Source organism: Ylistrum balloti, unplaced genomic scaffold (genome assembly GCF_031769215.1).
Source record: "Ylistrum balloti isolate Yb309-2 unplaced genomic scaffold, AGI_CSIRO_Ybal_v1 Utg369770, whole genome shotgun sequence".
Lineage (NCBI taxonomy): Eukaryota > Metazoa > Mollusca > Bivalvia > Pectinida > Pectinidae > Ylistrum > Ylistrum balloti.
This window is the reverse complement of record NW_026781964.1, coordinates 2261-14875: the sequence shown is the minus strand read 5'-3', so window position 1 is coordinate 14875 and position 12615 is coordinate 2261. Positions and strand designations below refer to the sequence as shown.

At 37.6% G+C, this 12615-nt stretch overlaps 1 protein-coding gene across 3 annotated transcripts; it reads left to right on the top strand.

The window, feature by feature from the left end:
- Positions 1 to 11355, top strand: LOC132543835 (uncharacterized). Of its 3 annotated transcripts, none has more exons than XM_060207348.1 (3): positions 1 to 18; positions 8816 to 8872; positions 9733 to 11355. In XM_060207348.1, the coding sequence occupies exon 3, from the start codon at positions 9744 to 9746 to the stop codon at positions 11310 to 11312; it is 1569 nt and encodes a 522-aa protein (XP_060063331.1). In that variant the 5' UTR covers positions 1 to 18; positions 8816 to 8872; positions 9733 to 9743; the 3' UTR covers positions 11313 to 11355. The 3 variants fall into 3 exon arrangements, with proteins under 3 accessions (XP_060063331.1, XP_060063330.1, XP_060063332.1); XM_060207347.1 differs by lacking the exon at positions 1 to 18 and adding an exon at positions 3686 to 3754; XM_060207349.1 differs by lacking the exon at positions 1 to 18 and adding an exon at positions 3693 to 3720.
- Positions 11356 to 12615: the final 1260 nt, after the last annotated feature.

Here is a 12615-nt window from a genome sequence, read left to right as displayed (position 1 = left end):
ATATCTGACATCAATAAGGTAAATATATTCATAACTTTTGCTGTTTTAATGCTGTATGTCACATTATTTCAACATCCAGACTTAAGGCTGTATGTAACCTTATAATGAAATGGAGATTTCACGCTGTATGTTACCTTATAATGAAATGGAGATTTCACGCTATATGTTACCTTATATTAACATAGTAACTTAAGGCTGTACGATACCTTAAATCAACATGGAGACTTAAGGCTGTATGTTACCTTATATTATTATGGAGACTTAAGGCTGTATGTAACCTTATAGTGAAATGGAGATTTCAAGCTATATGTTACCTTATATCAACATGGAGACTTAAGGCTGCATGTTACCTTATAATGAAATGGAGATTTCACGCTGTATGTTACCTTATATCAACATGGAGACTTAAGGCTGTATGTTACCTTATATCAACATGGGGACTTAAGACTGTATGTTGCCTTATATCAACATGTAGACTTAATTCTGTATGTTACCTTATATCAACATGGTGACTTAAGGCTGTATGTTACCTTATATCAACATGTAGACTTAATTCTGCATGTTACCTTATATCAACATGGTGACTTAAGGCTGTATGTTACCTTATATCAACATGTAGACTTAATTCTGCATGTTACCTTATATCAACATGGTGACTTAAGGCTGTATGCTACATTCTTATGACAAAAAGACTTAAGGCTATGCAATAGTTTATTTTGCCTTGGAGACAAAACTTATGTATTGCCTTGCATATACATGGAGATGATGTATGTTTTTCTGATGGACATATTTAAAGGTGTATGTTACATTTTCTTTACATAGACACCAATTCTTAATGTTACATTCTTTAGACAAGGAGACTCAGGTTCTTATGTTACCGTACTTTGAAATGTAGTCATAAGCTACATGTTACACGGAGACTTTATACTGTGTGATATATTTGGCTCACGCGGTCCGTTGTCCATCCACCAATGTTTTCTTTCGTTCCCTCAACAACCAATACACAAGAAGTATTAAAGAGAAATCTCCTAATTAATCTGAAGACCTAGACTCGTAATATTTTGTTGATAGGATTATGTGATGAAGCCTTGATATGTTGGTGAATAGAAATGACGATGACTCAAACGGTGAGATGGAGTGTAGGCCTGGGTGAATAGGGGTATTACACTCCCTCTATGTACAGCAGACGAACCAAATGTGTGGTAGTGTAAGAAAGGAATTGGGCGGTGGTATAATCGGACGGACCTGATGTTATAGGGAGGACGGGGTAGGGTGAGGCAGGGTTGGAATTTTGTGTAGGGTGGGTGATGAACAACAGGTGGTTCACGGGGTTATGGACTCGGGTAGGGTGAGGAGATATGTGTAGGGTGGTTGGGGTAGAACACTTCGCTTATACAACAGCCGGTTCACGAGGATTGTAGGGGTGAGGCAGGGTGAGGAGATATGTGTAGGGTGGGTGGGGTAGACACTTCGCTTATACAACAGCCGGTTCACGAGGATTGTAGGGGTGAGGCAGGGTGAGGAGGTATGTGTAGGATGGGTGGGGGTAGAACACTTCGCTTATACAACAGCCGGTTCACGGGGTTTGTAGGGGTGAGGCAGGGTGAGGAGGTGTGTGTAGGATGGGTGGGGTGTAGGATGACTAGGAATATACAACAGCCGGTTCACGAGGATTGTGGGGTGAGGCAGGGTGAGGAGTGTATGTGTAGGATGGGTGGGGGTAGAACACTTCGCTTATACAACAGCCGGTTCACGGGGTTTGTAGGGGTGAGGCAGGGTGAGGAGGTGTGTGTAGGATGGCATAAATACAAGAGGTGGTTCACGGTGATTGTGGGGTGAGGTAGAGTGGAGTGTTATGTGTAGGATGATAGGAATACAAGAGGTGGTTCACGGTAGTTGTGGGATGAGGTAGAGTGGAGTGTTATGTGTAGGATGATAGGAATACAAGAGGTGGTTCACGGTAGTTGTGGGGTGAGGTAGAGTGAGGAGGTATGACCGGGATCAATGGGTTCAGGAGATTGCGGGGTAAGGTAGAATCAGGAGGTATGCCTGAGATGGGTTGAGTACAACAGAAGGATTGCGAGGTAATGGGACACAATACAGTTTAGTATCATGTTATTAATATCTTTAAATCTAAAGTATCAATATTTATGCAACGTGGTAAATAAATCAGCCAATGCAGTGTGGCATCGGTCTATTAATATATGTCAGTACTGTGTGGCATCGGACTATTAATATCTATTAGTTCAGTGTGGCATCGGACTATTAATAACTATTAGTTCAGTGTGGCATCGGTCTATTAATGTTTGTCAGTTTAGTGTGGTATCGGTCAATTAATATTTGTTAGTTCAGTGTGGCATCAGACTATTAATATTTGTCAGTACATTGTGGCATCGGACTATTAATATATGTCAGTACAGTGTGGCATCGGTCTATTAATATATGTTAGTTCAGTGTGGCATCGGTCTATTGATATCTGTTAGTTCAGTGTGGCATCGGTCTATTGATATCTGTTAGTTCAGTGTGGCATCGGTCTATTGATATCTGCTAGTTCAGTGTGCCATCTGTCTATTAATATCTGTCTGTTCATTGTGGCATCTATCTAATTTGGTCGATTTGGGAATGACTTTCAAAAGTCTATCGATCGTGCATTTTCTTTCAGCACTTAAGTAGTGATCAAGATTTAGGTACAATTGTAGTTTTTTATGCTGAGACATTAAATATTCTACACAAAAAACATAGGTATAATTGTAGTTTTTATGTTCCATAATAAACGTATTGCTTTCATTCTGTCACCTCAATCTAGATGTTGTCATGCTTTAGAAAATATAGAACATTATTTGAAAGAATGTCACTTGTTTCAGACACGTCATAAAACGAAAATTTGAAAAAGATATAAATGTCTTTGAAATATCTTCAGATTGATTGTTGTTTGGTTCTGACGCACTTTGTCTGAATGAAAAGTGCTGTCTATTTTATGAATGTATTAGATATTCGAAACATTTTAATTAAAGTAAAACAAACAACACAACCTTCCATACTTAGCATTGTGGTAGTATGGTGAGACCGTGGATCACATCCACAATAGAAGGAAGCCCAAGCCCGGAATTCCATGGAAACCATGGAGATTTTTAGGTTGTGTTTAGAGTATTGTGGTCTGTTTTGTCACCTAGTAATCATAATTACTAATATGTTGACGATGATCTGTTGTTATATATTTATGTTTTATATCCGATGCTATAAATTGAAACAGTTATTATATCAGTGAATTCAAGTGTAAAAGCTTACAACTAAAATATGTTTAATTCGATTAAGTTCACGATGCAGACATTTCTATCCGTTTTATAGAAAACATGGTATTTTTCCTAGGTAAATTTCTCTTTAATACACATGAATGAAGGCTACCTTACAACGATATTGTTTTAAAAGTTACTGTCATCACGAAAGTACAAATATTTCCAGAAATTCACAAAAAATACCGAATACTTATTTTTCTTTGCATTTTAACAACAGTCTGGAAATTTGACAGGCTGAAGACTGGTTTATCAAAGTAGAAGAAAATCTGTTGAAAGAGCGGTTGAAGTCCGAATATCCGAATATCTTACATAATTTATTATCAGAGTGACTTCCCCTATGTCATGTTAAAAGCGTTCCGCCGACGTTGACTGTGTTTTGCAGACGACAGAAAATGGAAGAGGAAGAAGATACCGCCAGAAAACGGTTATTTGGTCATTCAACTATGATATTAACTGACGTAATTCCTCTTTAATGTTTAAAATGATGCAATGTCATCACTTTTTTCAGCCCTGATGGATGGTACTGAACCTATAAATTGTTTAAATTAAGACCCCGGTGTCTATGCACTTTGTGTAAACCCCTAGTTTTAACATACAAGGGAAGGGAGTAGGGGTCGGGACGAAGGGGCATTGGATTGACATACATGGCAACAAAAAATACTACTGTTTGTCATACTTCAGACTGCATGTAAGTCTGATTTTAACGTTCTGTCGGTAGAATATTTTATGTTTGATCGCTATAGAAATGCCCCTTTTACCAGCAGTGATCAACATACAATTTATTTTAACGAGTCCTTTTTAGCTTTATCAGGTTGGGCACAAATCCTCATATGGGTAATAGTCCTACCACTGAGGGATAATTACCATTTTGAGTAATCAACATTTTATTTATTGTGAAAACAATGGGCCTAACAATGGAAAATCAAAGTACAGGACTTGTGGATTAAATTACTGTAACAGGGACCTAACACTTCATACACCAGGAACCTTATATTCCATATACCAGGGAAACAATACCCTTGCATACCGGGGATCTAATATTTAATACACCAAGGACCTAATACCTTTGGTTTAAACAATATTTTATTTTCAGATTTTCATTTACAACATACACATACACAAATTATAAAATTGAAAATGGATCTGGCAACAAGATTATAAATCTTATATTAAGCCATCTCCAATATAAAACAGTTACAATAGTACAATTTACATTAAACACATTGAAAGATATTTTTTTTTAACTTAACATTCACTGATGAACACTGACCGTTAATATGTAAACCATAAGGAGATAACATAATATAATACCTTTGCATGCCAGGGACCTAGTATTTCATATATCAAGAACCTAATATCCATATACTAGGGGCCTTGTAGCCTCGTATAGGAGGGACCTAATATTCTATATAACATGGACCTAATATCCCCTAATACCAAAGACCTAATATTCCATATACAAAGGACTTAATATTCCATATACCGGGGACCTCGAACCCCATATACCAGGGACTTAATACCCTTGTATATCAAGGACTTAATATTCCATATACCAGGGGCCTCAAACCCTGTATACCAGGGACCTAATAATCTGTATACTACGGACCTAATGCGCTCATATACAATAGACCTAATATTCCATATACCAGAGAGCTTATATCCTCACATTTCTGGGACCTACTTATCCATATACCATGGAGTTAATAACCTGTATACCAAGGATCTTATTCCCTAGTATACCAGGGACCTAATATTCTATATACCATATGCCAGTGACCTAATATTCCTGATACCAAGGACCTGATACCCTATAAACCAGGGACCTTATACCCTCATTCACCAGGAACCTAATACCTTGTATACCAGGAACTTTATATTCCATAAACTAGGAACCAAATATAGCATATACAAGGGACCTAATACCCCATATACAGGGACCTAATACCTTGTATACCAGGGACCTAATACCTTGTATACAGGGACCTAATACCCTCATATACCAGGGACCTACTACCCTGTATACAGGGTCCTAATACCCTCATATACCAGGGACCTAATACCCTCATATACCAGGGACCTACTACCCCGTATACCAGGGACCTAATACCCCGTATACAGGGACCTAATACCCCGTATACCAGGGACCTAATACCCTCGTATACCAGGGACCTACTACCCCGTATACAGGGACCTAATACCCTTGTATACCAGGGACCTAATACCCTCGTATACCAGGGACCTACTACCCCGTATACAGGGACCTAATACCCTCATATACCAGGGACCTAATACCCTCATATACCAGGGACCTACTACCCCGTATACCAGGGACCTAATACCCTCTTATACCAGGGACCTACTACCCCGTATACAGGGACCTAATACCCTCATATACCAGGGACCTAATACCCTCATATACCAGGGACCTACTACCCCGTATACCAGGGACCTAATACCATGTATACCAGGGACATAATACCCTCGTATACCAGGGACCTAATACCCTCGTATACCAGGGATCTACTACCCTGTATACCAGGGACCTAATACCCCATATATCAGGGATCTACTACCCCGTATACAGGGACCTAATACCCGTATACCAGGGATCTACTACCCTGTATACCAGGGACCTAATACCCCATATATCAGGGATCTACTACCCTGTATACAGGGACCTAATACCCTCGTATACCAGGGACCTAATACCCAGTATACAGGGACCTAATACCCTCCTATACCAGGAACCTAATAACATTGTATACCGGGACCTTATACCCTGTATACCAGGGACCTAATACCCTCATATACAGGGACCTAATAACCCATATTCCAAGGACCTAATAACATGTATACAGGGACCTAATACCCTTGTATACCAGGGACCTACTACACCGTATACCAGGGACCTAATACCCTCGTATACAGGGACCTAAGAACCCTTATACCAAGGACCTAATACCCTCGTATACAGGGACCTAATAACCTTGTATACAGGGACCTAATACCCCGTATACCAGGGACCTAATAACCTCGTATACCAGGAACCTAATAACCCTTATACCAGGGACCTAATAACTTGTATGCTAGGGACTTACTACCATTGTATACCAGGAACTTTATATTACATAAACTAGGAACCAGATATATCATTTACCAGGAACCCAGTACCCTTGTATACAGGGACCTAATTCTTTAAAATCCTACTATTCATTTAAAAAAATGATTTTGTATAAACAGTGGGTCTTGTTCATAGAATTGCAAAACTACAGCTTAAAGTAAAATTTCAAAATTCTTGTAATATTATGTTACAAATTCAGCACCATCAGAACCTCATTTCTTAGTGTTTGATATATTATTTAAAACTTTCCTTCAATGTCAACTTGATCAAATCATTTTCTTACTTCAAAGAACAAAATACTTGTTTTGAATTCAAAAGAAAAACATCACTATATTTAGGTCAGCTTTTAACATTTTTGACTTCTCAAAAGTTCCAAACCTAATTTAATAAGATTTTACAGAAACCTTCCTTCAGCAGAGATGAACAAATATTGTGAATTATATGGTTTCCAAATTTCAAATTCTTCTTCTCACCACCCAGATATGGTAGAATCAAAAGCTCTTCATGGCTGGAAAGGTCTCAAAGTGCTTCACCAAAATTTTTAATTTCATGACCCCAGACAGGGGATTCAAGTTTACTTTAATAGTTTATCAAGGAAAAGGACATTTTTGACCATAATTTGTTTAATTTCCATTGGAAATATTCCAAACTTGGTTAGAATTATAAGTTTAGAATGATAACTTGATGGTTATGCCCTACCTTTATCCTGGCTAATCCCCAAGGACTGATAGGTGGAGTCAAATTGACTCAAATTTGAAAAAATTCTCAACACTCAAATATGGTGGAATCAAAGGTTCTTCATGGATGGAAGGGTTTACCAAAACAGGGAATTTGGGGGTCTCACATTTCTCCAGTGGAGGTCCAGGTAAAGTTTACAATAGCTTATATAGGAAAATAACATTTCTGAGCAAATGGATTTTTTTGAGGTGGAGATAAAATGTAATCCACATATATGTAAATTTCAGGGTTGTCTATTTCATGATACCTCAAAAGTACAAATGTACTTTAACAGAGATGTAGGTTTCATTGGACCAACATAGTTACAGCTAGAGGTTCAATCTGGAATGGCTTTAAAAACACCCAAGTTTGATAGATTCAGCTGCTATCAATAGCCATGCATTTCACCTACATGGATAATGTAAGATGCAGGATCTCAACTTGTCCTCTGGTTGGTTTGATAACATACCAATATATGGACATTTTATGTATGTTGTACTATGATTGTGATTTTTTTACCAGGATTTCTTTTTTTTCTTTGAGATCTCTCATTCTTGTGAAACATTTATATTCAATCGTATTTGGAAGAGTTATTGCCCTTTGTTATTTTAAGATTTTTCATCTTTTTTCAGAGATTTCTTTTCTCAATTTTGATATCTTTAAAACTTCATGTGATTTTAATTTACCTGGCCTGAAAGACCGATTTGTTGATGCCATGGTGCAGCAACTGTTGTCATTTTTCACTAAATATCATTTATATTCATGAAGGACTGAACAGATTTGAAAAATTTGGTCAGAAGCAATGATAGGGGAAGAGGTACCAAATTTGTAGTAATGGTAGTTCTCAACCCTTAGTGGCGTGAAGGATGGGGCCCAAAAATGGAAAATTAAGCAAGTTCTTTAAAATCCTTTTGCTGTAGGAAACATTTGATTTTGTCCATATTTTATCTAAATTATCTTAGGATAAAGGGGAATCAATTTTGTATAAACCATTGGTCTCAGCCCCATCACTTTCTGTAGGAATGCCAAGATTCTGTCCCAATTTTCTGGAATACCCTTGGATGAAAGGGAATCAGTTTGATATAAATAGTGGGTCTGGTCTCCCAGGGGCTGTAGGAGAGAGGCCCTAGAAGATAAAAAGGGCAAATTCCTTAAAAATCTTTCATCTGAAGGAATACCTGGATTTTAATGTCTTAATTTGGTTTGAAGCATGCTTAGGTGATGGAGAAATAATCTTGTATGAATGATTCTCAAATTCTTCTTCTTTTGTAGTAATGCCAGGAATAAATACTCATGTCCTGGTCTGAAGACTAAGAATACAAAAAATAGATACTTCTGTCCTGTTCTTAGGACTGGAACAGACACTCATGTTCTGTTCTGAAGTCTAAATCATATCAGGATACTATGTTCTGTTCTGAGGACTGGAACAAACAGTTTGGTCCTGTTCTGAGAACTGGAACAAACAGTTAGGCCCTGTTCTGAGGACTGGAACAAACAGTTTGGTCCTGTTCTGAGGACTGGAACAAACACTTCTGTCCTGTTCCTAGGACTAGAACAATTACAAATATACATGTCATCTGATAATAAGAACTTATCTTTGTTCAATAAATCTAGGTATTAGGTTTGAAAAGTAATTATATGTTCCAAGATAGTTACAGATGTTGTTTCTTACTATTTTCAGAAAAAAGTGTGTGACTTTGGAGAAGTGACAGGAACCTTCCACTTGAGGCAGAAAAAGGTGAGTTTTGAACATGATTAATTTTTGGAATTAATCGTTGGTTAATGGAAAACAATTGTCCAGGTCTCCAACACTACTTGTCAATGGAACTTCATACTTAGGATATGGGTTCACATTGGTGACTGTTTTTTATTGGACAGTTAAGATATGTTATTACTATGTAAATTGATATCAAAGATAATTATATATAATATACAAATACATAGGAATACAGACAGACATAAAAAGTCTGGGAGAAGGGGTTAATGGTTACATCTATATGTGACCAACTCATTTAATATTTATTTATATGAAAAGTGATATCAAAAGTCAAAGGTCACCACATTCCTAAGCCATTTTTCTTCTATTACTCAATAACAATTTTTCATCATCATGTCTTCTAACAGTCTTCAGTTATGACTTTAACACCCGATAGTAAAAATTTACCTATAAATCACTTGTGTCTATCCCTATCAGTAATATCAAATATCAGCAGGTTATACTCTCAGTTATAAATGTCCTGAGGTTGTATATATGGGTTTATAACATTTACACCTAAATTTACTGAAAAATGATTTATAGATTCATCCTTTCCCCTACTTCAGTCCCAACATTGCCTCTGATGTTATTTTACTTCCCCAATTCTCACGAGTACAATTACTGAAATACCAGATTTGTTGTTCATTACAAACACTATTACTATTATACAAGGCTACCACAATGTACTCTGTGAGAGATTGTGAAATGTACCTTATCAAATCTATATCAACATTATTATGTCACTCAAACTTACAGATATATATATTATTTACACATTTTATGAGAATTTTTTATTTTGATAGCTACAAATTTATTTCACAAATATCATTGGGTTTTTTCAGGTTTTCATATCATGGCAACACCCATCAGTCAATCCGCTTTCCGTCCTAAAGGCCAGTCCACCTGTAGTGACCACAAAGGGAGGCGCTTGGATCTTTACTGTGAGAAATGTGATCAACTCATCTGCCATACATGTTTGTCAACAACTCACAGAAGTCACCCTGTTTGTGAACTCAGTGCAATTACTCCTCAAAAGAAACAAGAAATTACAAACTTTATCAACAAAACAGAACAAAATGACCTAGTGCAAGTCAGGGAATATATAACTTCTGCTGATTCATTACTCAAAGACAATACCAGTCATTTTGAGAAACTTTCACAGCAACTAAAAAATCAAACAGATCAACTAAAACATGAACTTGATCTATTTACAGCACAGACACTCTCAGTGTATAAACAGATGGAAGAGGACAACACCAGGATGATACAGAAATACAAACAAGAACTGGAGATGTACAACAGACAGCTGAAACAACAACTACAGGAATGTAAGGTGACTCTACAACGTGGTTCTCACCTGGACATCTATGACACAGATATACATTCCTCATTACATCTCCCTGTCAAACCTGTCCTGGGTACGGTCATCTTCACACCAAACACAAATCCACAACATCATCTACAACAGGCCGTAGGGACGATTATCACCTCAGGTCAAACAACTGACCAGGATCGGTCAGTCTCAGTATCACATGACCAGGGACAATCCTCTAAACAACAACAAACAGGAGTAAAAGGGAAGAAAGCAGTGATAAGTAAAGCACTACTGTCAGAGACCAAAGTGGTGAAGGAGTGGAAGTCTCCATGTGTCATTGGGTCTATATGTCCCACCACTGATGGTCAGGTGTGGACCAGTTATTACACTGATACATTAACTCTCCTTAACAGGGAGGGTAAAGTAGTACAGAAGGTCACACACACGACTGGCATCACTGACATCAGTCTATCACCCACAACACACACACTGTGGGTCTGTGACAGTAAAAACAACATCATGGAGCTGGTATCAGGACGACTTACAAACAAATTCAGAACCAAGGAGAGACCCCAGTGTATATGTGTTACAGCCAGTAACCATATCATTGTGGGGATGAAGAAACACATCTGTAAATTTACTACACAAGGTCAAATGGTACTCACTACAATGGCTGTAGGGACTGGGAAACCATTAGTGTATACACCATGGAGGATGTCAGAGTGTCCAGTAACTCACAATGTCACAGTGATTGATATCAACGATGTGAGTGACGGTGGTGATGGAAAGGAACGTGTTGTTGTCATGGATACTGACTTCCAGGAAGTGTTTGTATATAGAGGTGACATCCCCAGTACATATAAACAAACACCACAAACAGGACGTGTAACATTTTACCCCTGTGGTGTGGTGTATGACAGTGTGGGGAACCTCATCATAGGGGACTTTAACAACTGTAGGGTCCTACTCCTCAGTGGAGATGGTGAGTTCCTCAGGATCATATACACAGACAGAGTGTGGACAGAGGCTGTAGGTATAGACAGGGAGGATGTTCTGTGGGTAGGGTTTGGGGATAACAATGTAAAACTACTACAGTACAGTGTGTAACAGTACTACTACAGTACAGTGTGTGACAGTACTACTACAGTACGGTGTGTAACAGTACTACTACAGTACAGTGTGTAAGTACAGTACTGTGTGACTACTACTACAGTACAGTGTGTAACAGTACTACTACAGTGTGTGTGACAGTACTACTACAGTACAGTGTGTAACAGTACTACTACAGTACAGTGTGTAACAGTACTACTACAGTACAGTGTGTAACAGTACTACTACAGTACAGTGTGTAACAGTACTACTACAGTACAGTGTGTGACAGTACTACTACAGTACAGTGTGTGACAGTACTACTACAGTACAGTGTGTGACAGTACTACTACAGACAGAACTAGACAGATATATGTTATTCTAGTGAGTTACCCTGGTAACAAACTTTGTAAATAATATTTACATGTAACAGAAACAATACTGTTTAAATGAATGATGTTCGTCAGCAAAATGTATTGGTGTCACCACCCACATCGTTCCCTTTGTAAACTACATCTGTGTGTAAAATCAGTATGAAATTCACTTTAATGTGTTAAAACTTTGTCTTCCTTTTTTCTTTCTGATTGCAATGAAAATCAGTATAAAGTTATGTTGTGTATTTAGAGGTGACCAATGTCTTATAATGTACATGTATACTGTATCCCTATCTGTGTATAGTGTGTTTTGTATATTTGTCATTTAATCAGCAATAAAATACTTTGAAATTATATTGGTGTTTTATTTTTTCTGTTGATGTTTTTCTGTTATATATGTGTCAAAAAAACCCGGAATGTGATTTACCAGGATGTCAGAGTACTCTCCTAGGGGTCTGACGATACAGAATGCTGGAATGCTCAAGTATTTACGCAAATTTGACGATCAAGAAGATGAGATCATCTGTCGGTCAGGTGTACATGCCCCATATTTTCAATGTGTGTCACAAATACCATTTCGGAGATTCGTTCTAAAAGCAAGGATACATAAAATTTGACAAAATCTCGCCGGTGATTGTTTTTCTGACTGGTTAGTCGTCAAATGTATTTTGGGATCTCATATAAAACCATTAAGATTTATATATTTTAAAAATCTATGTGTTGGATGTGAGATACCAGGTTGTTTGAGAATGTTATTACTTTATCATTACCTGTATTATATCGAGATTTTTTTTAGTAAATCTTGTTCCCGATGTGACATATGATCAGAAGACCGCTAGATGTCTCTACAAGTTCCTGTGATTACCCGGTAACATACATTATCAGAATGCAGCTAGATGACTTCACCAGTCCCTGTGATTCACCGGTGTCACATATTACCATAATAC

Bases quoted from the DNA above. Each gene is read 5' to 3' on its own strand.
- LOC132543835 (XM_060207348.1), top strand. From the start codon at position 9,744: ATGGCAACACCCATCAGTCAATCCGCTTTCCGTCCTAAAGGCCAGTCC.